At 54.5% G+C, this 9,227-nt stretch overlaps 1 protein-coding gene and 1 long non-coding RNA gene across 2 annotated transcripts; one reads left to right on the top strand and one right to left on the bottom strand.

The window, feature by feature from the left end:
* The first annotated feature begins 2,428 nt into the window (after positions 1-2,428).
* Positions 2,429-3,386, top strand: PSMB11 (proteasome (prosome, macropain) subunit, beta type, 11). Its single transcript, XM_005882242.2, has one exon. It carries the CDS (start codon positions 2,429-2,431, stop codon positions 3,323-3,325), a length of 897 nt encoding a protein of 298 aa, XP_005882304.1. The 3' UTR covers positions 3,326-3,386.
* Positions 3,387-8,335: 4,949 nt separating this feature from the next.
* LOC106724059 lies at positions 8,336-9,221 on the bottom strand. Its single transcript, XR_001359804.1, has 2 exons — positions 8,737-9,221; positions 8,336-8,649 (listed from the first exon to the last, which is right to left on the bottom strand). It is a non-coding gene; the product is annotated as an uncharacterized LOC106724059 (long non-coding RNA).
* Between the last annotated feature and the right edge of the window lie 6 nt (positions 9,222-9,227).

Raw genomic sequence — 9,227 nt, 5'->3', positions numbered from 1 at the left:
GACCCTTTCACAGGGGTCGCCTAAGACCATCGGAAAACACATATATAATTACATATTGTTTTTGTGATTAATCACTATGCTTTAATTATGTTCAATTTGTAACAATGAAAATACATCCTGCATATCAGATATTTACATTACGATTCATAACAGTAGCAAAATTACTGTTATGAAGTAGCAACGAAAATAATTTTATGGTTGGGGGTCACAATGAAATTGGGGGTCACTACAACATGAGGAACTGTATTAAAGGGTCGCAGCATTAGGAAGGTTGGGAACCACTGTTATAGAGAAAGGGTGAATAGCAATATTAAAATATTCCTTCTAATTAATTTCTTTTCAATGTGCACAAATCTGTACACTGGGACACTAATGTATGTGTGTGTGTGTGTGTGTGTGTGTGTGTATATAACATTTTGCTATATATATATATAAAATCATCATATTGTACACCTTAAAATTACACAATGTTATATGTCAGTTTTATCTCGATAAGGTGGTGGGGGGAGGAAAATGATAAATGCTGTAAGTTCATAGGTGGGAGAGGAGGTCAGTATAGACTGGGGTGAGGTTGGGGGTCCAGGAAGGCTTTGCCAAGGAGGTCTGGATTTATTTCCCTAAGTACCAATTCGGTCCCATTGCTCCTCAAAAAAAGTAAGGTACTGAGGGGCCAGGGGTCCCTCAAACCCACAGGCTCTCCTCTCTCAATCCATATCTGGGAAGAATTTTCAGAATAGGTGGTACTGAAGCCAGACTTTGAAGGTTAGGATTCAAATAGATGAAGAGAAGGTGGGAGATAGTGTGAAAAGAGGTTGTGGTGGATGGATTAGGATTGGACCATAGTGGGCCTTAAATGCCAGCCTAGGGTGGAGAAGTGTTTGGATTTGATCTTGTAGCCCTTCAAGGTTTCTTAGTAGAAAAGACACAGGATTTGAGTGATAATTTAGGAAAATATATCAGTGTGGAGGATAAGATTAGATGGGGAGATTAGAGGGTGGCTAATTATAAGGCCATTCAACTATCCAGATCGGACTTGATATTGGCCTGACCTAGGGAGGTGACCATCCATCCATATACAAAGAGTCTTAAGGCTTAGTCTTTAGAAAGAGCAGACATTCTTATCTCTTTAGTAAGATTTCCATGTGGTTCTACACAAAGGAAGGGAGAAGGACTGGTTGGACCTTAGCCTGACCTCCTGGATTCTCCAGTCTTCCCATGACACGTTTACACTTGCCTGTGTACTGAGACCCCAGGTAACGGTGATGCCACAGCCCCACCATCATGAAGTCTGGAGGGTCCAGGCCCCTTTCTTTGTTTATGGGTCTGTTTCTTTGAATAAAGCCATTCCCACGCCACCCGTGTAAGCTGCAATGTTTAGTAAAATATACTCCATGTGGTGCTAGAAGTAGTTGCAGCTTGTCACTCTGCTCTAGTCTACTTTGTCTTTCTGTAGGGCCAGCTGTCAGGGTCCACCAGCTTCATCGCTCAACCACCCCTGGTTGGCTTAAGACTCAGCATAAGGGTGTCAAAGTCAGTTGTTTCTCCTGCCTTAGAACCACAAGCCAATCTCTTGCCATTGAGAACTATTGGGCAGAAGGGGAACCATTAGACTTTTTCCAGCTACATACTCAGAATTATAACACAAGCCAGAGAAGCTATGCTGCTGGAGAACTGCCAGGAGTGCTGTCTCTGTATGCAGACGGAGTTTCATATGCACCCCCAAAGCAGAGGAGAGAGCTCCCTGACCCCTGGCCCCTCAGTACCTTACTTTTCTAAAAGGTATTTGAGTCTCCCCCAACCCCAGGCTCTTTTGCTCTTTTCTCTTTTGTCCTTGTCTCAGCCCATTGCTCTTTCCCCACCTTGACCATGAGGTGAAAATGTGAGCTGAGGGAGCATCATGGTTCTCTGGCCCCATACCTCTGAGGCGAAAACCCCATATTCACAACCCCCGTCTCGGTGGGACCACAGCACCCTGTTCTGACTACTTCAGAGGACTGACCTGTCTTTACTCATCCTCTTGGGCTGGGAGATCATTCAGGGCAGGGACAGGAAAAACAAGAGGAAGCCGGCTCTGTCCCTTTGGCTCGCACCTCCTTCCCTGGGCCGCACCTTCTCCAGGTGCCTGAGGATGACGGACAGGAGACTCCTTGGGCGAAGCTCAGGTGTGTCAGGGGCAGCGTCTTCCCAGCACCTGAAACTCCGCTGGCCTCGTCCTGTCTCCCCTCAGCGCTCCTCCGCTGAGGAGGGGGGTGCTCCAGCAGCCAGTCCCCCAGCCTAATGTGGGACTAGGGAGAAGTGAAGCCACAAGTCACACGCCTTCCTTGCCCGTTCTGGCTGCAGCACAGCTTTTCTTTAGCGTCCCTTTCCCCCACCTGACACTCACACAAAGCCCTGTGCTGCTCCTTCCAACCTTCACTCAGCTCCAGGGATGGCTCTGCAGGATGTGTGCAAGTGGCAGGCCCCCGACACGCAGGGACTGTCTCCTCACCTGTCTCCGGCTGGTGGCTGGGCTGTGCCCCGGGGCTGTGACCCTCAAACCTTCTTGCAGACCCATGGCCCCCGGCTGGCCCACGGCACCACCACGCTGGCCTTCCGCTTCCGACATGGAGTCATCGCTGCGGCCGACACCCGTTCCTCCTGCAGCAACTACGTGGCGTGTCCAGCCTCCCGCAAGGTCATCCCCGTCCACCAGCACCTCCTGGGCACCACCTCCGGCACCTCCGCTGACTGCGCCACCTGGTACAGGGTGCTGCAGCGGGAGCTGCGGCTGCGGGCGCTGAGGGAGGGCCGGCTGCCCAGTGTGGCCAGCGCCGCCAAGCTCTTGTCCACCATGATGTCCCGCTACCGGGGGCTGGATCTGTGTGTGGCCACTGCTCTCTGTGGCTGGGACCGCTCCGGCCCTGCCCTCTTCTATGTCTACAGCGATGGCACCCGCCTGCAGGGAGACATCTTCTCGGTGGGCTCGGGGTCTCCCTATGCCTACGGCGTGCTGGACCGCGGCTACCGCTACGACATGACCACTCAGGAAGCCTACATCCTGGCTCGCCGCGCCGTGGCCCACGCCACCCACCGTGACGCCTATTCTGGGGGTTCTGTGGACCTTTTCCACGTGCGGGAGAGTGGGTGGGAGTACGTGTCACGCAACGATGCCTGTGTGCTGTACTCGGAGCTGCAGAAGCTCCCGGAGCCGGAGAAGCAAGAGGAGGAGGCCAGCGAGGCCCATCCCGAACCTGTCACCCCCCACGGAGCTGGTGACGGTGGGGAACTTTCTGTGGGATGCCGACCAGGAGACTCGGGGCTCCCTGCAGAGACTGAGACTCTGTAAGAAGTGGCAGGACTTGGGGGGACCCAGTGCAGGGAGCGGGTGAAGGATGGGTGTGAGCGGCCTCACAGCCTCTGGCTCCAGCCCTTAGGGGTGGCCCGTTTCATTTGTTCCAAGTCTCCCTCTCTTTCTGCAACCCAGAGCTACTGATGGTTCTGTCCAGCGTGTCCCTATTGGCGCCCAATAGATTGGTCCAGCCTCCTTCCAGTGCCAAGTCCTTCTTTCAGAAATCCTCACTGCGTGCCTGCTGGTGCCAGACGCTGTGCGAGGTGCCAGACCCTCATTTCCTGCCATCCTCTCTGCTTCCTCTACCCTACCCCCGTCTTTCCTCCTCCTCCCATTTTAGTCCTTATCTCAGCTTCAGAGTCTGTCATTTTCTCAGCTTGCTAAGGTGGGGAAGCCAGGAGGGGGGTGAGGTGGGGAGTAGCCCAAAGGGCCCAGGCTGGAGAGGCTGAGCATTGTGGGCTCCTGGTGGGTGGCGATGGGCTTCTCACCTGCTCTCCTCTGCCGTCCCTCCCCCCGCCCCCATTTCATTCTAACCGAGTGAGTACAGTTCTGGGGTAACTCTCTGAGGTAAAAATTATCCTCATTTTACAGAAGAGGAAACCTTGCCCGAGGTCACACAGTACGCGGCAGACCTTCCGCTCCAAGCCATGCTGCTTTAGCACAACTTCTCCTCCCAGGTCCTCTGCCTCACTTTCCTCCCTGCCACCAGGACAGAGCCCTGCAGGCATCTGGGGAGGGAGGTGGGGAGAGGAGCGGGCCAAGCCCATGCCAGTGGCCAGGGATGACTGAACCCAGAGGATCCTGAGGGCCTGGAGGGAGGGGTGGCCCAGGGAGGCTGCTCCCCCTGCGCCTCATGTGCCCTACCTGCCAGGGCCAGGAACCGGCTCCACAGCTCACCTGTGCGCTGCTCTTTCGGGTCTGCTGTTGCTGCTGCCAGACTTCTCCTCCTCCTTCTTCCCTCTGCCTTCTTTCCAGCCTCTCCTTCCTGTAGCGGCCTCTGGGGCACGCAGGAAAGAGGGAGATGGCTGTGCCCATGGGAACTATCAGGTTAGCTCGGCTTCTCCTGCCCCTCCTGGCCCCCTCCAGCTCCCTTGTAAGCCCTGACTTGGAGCTGTAGGCTGACAGCTCCCGGAGGGACACCCCCCAGCCCTTCCCGTTCCCAGAGAAAGCACGGTCAGCCAAGAGATGGGACCTGAAGGAAGGCTGCTGAACCGTCTTTCTCTATCCCACCCCTGCAGCCTCCGTTCCACAGAGAACAGCCACTTCCCCCTCCTGACACGCCTCCCAGCCCCTAGGCCTTCCTTGAGTTCCAACCCTGCACCTCAGGCTAAGGGGTCATCCAGGCAGGAGCTGGCTGGAGGAAAGGTCAGGGAGCCCTAAGAAGGAAAGCAGTGGGGACAAAGGGGGTGAAATTGTGATAGGGAAAAGCGACTGTAGAAAGGTGCCCAGGCCTGGCCGGTGTGGCTCAGTGGTTGAGCATCGATCTATGAACCAGGAGGTCACGGTTCGATTACCAGTCAGGGCACATGCCCAGGTTGCAGGCTGGATCCCCAGTGGAGGGGGGCGGGGGGGGGGGTATAGGAAGCAGCCAATAAATTATTCTCTCTCATCAGTGATGTTTCTATCTCTCCCTCTTCCTTCCTCTCTGAAATCAATAAAAATATATTTAAAAGAAAAGAGAAAGGTGTCCAGGCCCTAGCTGGTTTTTCTCAGTAGTTAGAGTGGCAGCCTATGGACCAAAGGGTCATGGATTCGATTCCCAGTCAAGGGCCTGTACCTTGATCCCTGGCCCTGGTCCGGGCGTGCAGGAGGCAGCCAATCAGTGTGTCTCTCTCACTTCGATGTTTCTCTCTCTCTTCTCCTCCTCCCTCCCTTCCACTCTCTCTGAAAATCAATGAAAAAAATATATTGGAGTAAGGATTTTTAAAAAAAGGTGCCCAGTACAGGAAGACTAGCCTTCGAGCCAGGGTCCAGAATCTGGCCAGTGGCCTGTTCAGCAGCCCTTCTTCACCCCAAGCCTGCTCCCCAGCCTCAGGGGAGGGAAGGCGGGGCTCTGGAAAGAATAACTGGAGGTCAGGGATCCTGGCTAGCCTAGTCCTGGGGGAGCAGAGGAGGAAGGGCAGCTTTGCCTAGGATTCAAGTGTTTAATGGAATCAGGCATAAGAGAGTGCCTCTCCATGTGCAGAGATGTGTGTGGGTCCGGTGTCCTGGTATGAGTGATCCAGGATAGGTGTGTGCACATGAGTGTGACGGGTGATGCATGTGTGGTTCCTGAGTGCAGAGACAGGAGACAGACTGGAAAAGCAGGAGCAACACTTGGATAAGGAGAGCAGGACCTTATTGGGGAGAAAGCCAGGCCTTGTCACTTCTTTTGGGAAAATGCTCCAGAGCAGTGGTCACCAACCTTTTGGACCTCACGGACCGCCAGTGGTCCGAGGACCACGGGTTGGCGACCCACTGCTCCAGAGTAAAGAGGAGGTGGGGTCAGGGCTCATCCCACCCTTCTGAACCCTCCCACCCCTATCCTGAGGCCTGGGAGTGAGAAGTAGAGGGAGGGAGTGGTGGTCTGGAGCCTGGATTGCCACCTGAGCCCAGCAAAAGGCTCTCTGGGAATTGCATGTAGCTGTCTCCTGGGATGTTCTGTGCCCCTCCACTTCCCATAGACTGGGAGGGAGGATGGAACCCAGACAAAGAGGGCGGCACAGGAGGGACGTCCTCCTTCCTGCGTCTCCTTTACCCATTGCCTCTCCCCTTTTCTTTTTCTTTCATGGTCCTGCCCTTCTTCACTCCTTTGACAGGTTCTGTCCTTCCAGAAGATAAGGTATTTGAGACCAGAGATAAGCCCAAGGGTCTTGCTGACCAGCCTGTTTCCCATGCCCTGTCCCCCGCTAAGTTTAATGAGTTGTGGAGGTCCGGACCAGAGGAGGGTGTGGGAGGGTTGGAAGAGCAGGCAAATGTATGCATTCACGTCAACACACCCCTTACTACCCAGGAGTGGCCCACGGTCAGTTCTCCTTTTCTCCACTTATTCCTGAAGCCTGATGCAGCGATCAGAGAGAGACCAAAGGGGTAGGGATGTTACCTGTCCTGCCCTGAGCTGGAAGACCTTGTTCCTTTGACACCCTGCTTGGTGTGCTGCTTCCTCACCGTCACCTGAGGCCTTTAGGGGGCAGACGGCCTGCTCTTGCACAGGCCTTTGGCAGTCAGGGGTCCAGTTCCAGCCTTCAGCAGAGGAAATGACAACTCCAGCCCTGGGGCAAGGGTCCTTGTTGTCCCACCACCTGGTGGCCCTAACCAACCAGGTGTGGGAGGTGTGAGAGAAGGCAGTAACCCTTGAAGCAGCTTTCCTGATTGCCAGCACCCCACACTTGGAGGCGAGGGACACAAGGACCTGTCCTGACCCACCTACTCGAGTCTACAAGAGCCCCGCCTGGAGTTAGGAGGGAGGCCTGGGTGTTCACGCTGATCCCTTCTCTGCTCAAGGAGTGGACATTGAGAGATGCTGGCTGCTCCCACTCAGCTCCCACCCACCACCCCAGTTGGCTTTGATTCTGCCTCTCTGGTCCTCACCCTCCTCCTTTGAGCTCCATGAAGAATAAGACAATGGCTCAGCCAGCTGGCTCAGTGATTGAGTGTTGGTTTATGAACCAGGAGGTCATGGTTTGATTCCTGGTCAGGGCACATGCCCGGGTTGCAGGCTTGATCCCCAGTGGGGGGCATGCAGGAGGCAGCCAATCGATGATTCTCTCTCATCATTGGTGTTTCTATCTCTCTCCCCCTCTCCCTGCCTCTCTAAAAGAAATTAAAACATATCTATAATAATAAAAGCATAATATGCTAATTAGACTGGATGTCCTTCCGGATGACCTTTCGGAAGAAGCCGGGGCTGTGAGGGAAGCCCAGGTACTAGGTGCCAGAGGGAAGCCGGTGCCAGCAGCTGGGGGAAGGAAGGCCTCCTCTTGCACAAATTTCATGCATCAGGCCTCTAGTCCTATATAATAAAGAGCTAATATGCTAATTAGACTGGACGGACAACCTTCCGGAACAACCAGTGGGTGGGGGGTGGGGCTGTGGGGCTGCGAGGCAGCCAGGGGAAGGAAGACCTACTCTTGTACAAATTTTGTGCATCGGGTCTCTAGTATATATAGAAAAGAGAATAAGACAGTGGACTGGGGAGAGTTAAAGGTTGGGGCAGCAGGCCCGGATTCAGTGTGACTGTGCCATCTCACACTGGCCCACCCTTTGCCCAATGGGCACCACAGGCCCCAAGAGAGATTGGCTTGTCCCCCCCCCCCCACATAAACATTTTTTCTTTGTCTGAAGTCCCTCTTCTTTTCTTCTTAGCCTTTTTTTTTTTTTTAAACCTCACCCAAGGATATTTTTCCATTGATTTTTTTTTTTAGAGAGAGTGAAAGACAGAGAGAAATATTGATGTGAGAAAAACACATTGACTGGCTGCCTCCTACAGGAGCCCCAAACAGGGCCTGGGGAGGAGCCTGCAACCGAAGTACGTGCCCTTGGCTAGAATCAAACCCTGGGCCCTTTGATCCGCAGGCCAACACTATCCACTGAGCCAAACCAGCTAAGGCTCTTCTTTCATCTCTCCTCCTCTCTTCTATGTAGCCCTCACCCTCTACTTCTTTCCATCCTTCCCTCTGGCCAGTCCCCACATCTTAATTTCCTAGGACAGTTTGAGAACAACAGGGAACCCAAAGAGTTGGTGGTAGGAGTGGGGCACAAGTCATTATTTCCTTACTTCCTGAATGGAAGCAACGCAAACCCTCCTCTGTCTAGAGCAGCGGTCGCCAGCCGGTGGTCCGCGGACCACTGGTGGTCCGTGAGGTCCGAAAGGTTGGTGACCGCTGATCTAGAGGGACTTGAAGTGGACTGCCCCGCAAAGGAGAAAGAATGAGCCAGAGGGAATAAGCTTAGGCCTCTCCTCCCGCCCTTTGGCACAGTGAAGCTCCATACAGAAGCCTGAGTGCAGAAACAGAACAGGGCTCCAACTTTACAAAATAAAGTGTTTGTTTATTATGAAATTAGAGATGGAGGCTCCTCCCCATCCTCCCTCTTTCCCCTTCCCCAGCTGCCTCCCCCTTTCCTTCCCCTCCCCTCCCGCTGGGGCCTGGGAAGCACACAGACAATGCCCAGAGCTGGGATGCCAACAGCCTGGCAGAGCTCCAGGGAGGCAGCCAAGTGTGTGTGTATGTGTGGGGTGGTGCTGGAGCTCTCCCCTGGGGGTGGGCTGGCTCCCTTTCTCTGCTGGAGGCCAGGAGAGCCAGGATGGGCCATGAGTGATGGATGGAACCATGCGGGAAGGTCTGTAAAGACAGGAGAGCCTAGTTAGAGGTAGTGAGTGGGGGAGGGCTTCGGGCCACCTGCGCCCCACACAATCTCGGGGCACTGACCTGGGGCCGAACATCCCCTGCAGGAAGATGGGCAGCAGTGGCTGGAAGTTTCTCTTGCGTTTGGGATGGACAACGGCAAAAAACAGAAATCCAGTCACAGGGACCCAGAGAGAAATGGGGCAGATGTGGGCAAGAGACAGACACAAGCATGTGTGTGGGGGCAAGGGAGACAGAGAGCATGTGAGGTTCAGAATCCAGAGACAAAAACAGAGCCACGGAGAAGGTGGAATCACAGTGACAGAACAGAGATTCAGTCGGAGCCACACAACCCAGACCCAGACAGAGTTCCAGGGACAGAGGTCCCTGGAGAGAGACACAGAAGACTCAGGAGGGGGGAGGGAGGAATGGGGTGCCTGGGGGATCAGGGACCAGGGACACAGGGAGGGGGAAAAGGCTTGGGGCCCCTGGGCTGCTGCCGCCTGCTTGGACACCGGGGTTCACTCAGAGGGCCGGTGCGGGCTCCCCCACCATGGCCGGCAGGGCAGCCCGAC

The sequence above is a fragment of the Myotis brandtii genome, unplaced genomic scaffold (genome assembly GCF_000412655.1).
Source record: "Myotis brandtii unplaced genomic scaffold, ASM41265v1 scaffold70, whole genome shotgun sequence".
Classification (NCBI taxonomy): Eukaryota; Metazoa; Chordata; class Mammalia; order Chiroptera; family Vespertilionidae; genus Myotis; species Myotis brandtii.
Note: the sequence above shows the minus strand (reverse complement) of the source record. Positions and strands in the feature narration are given on the sequence as shown.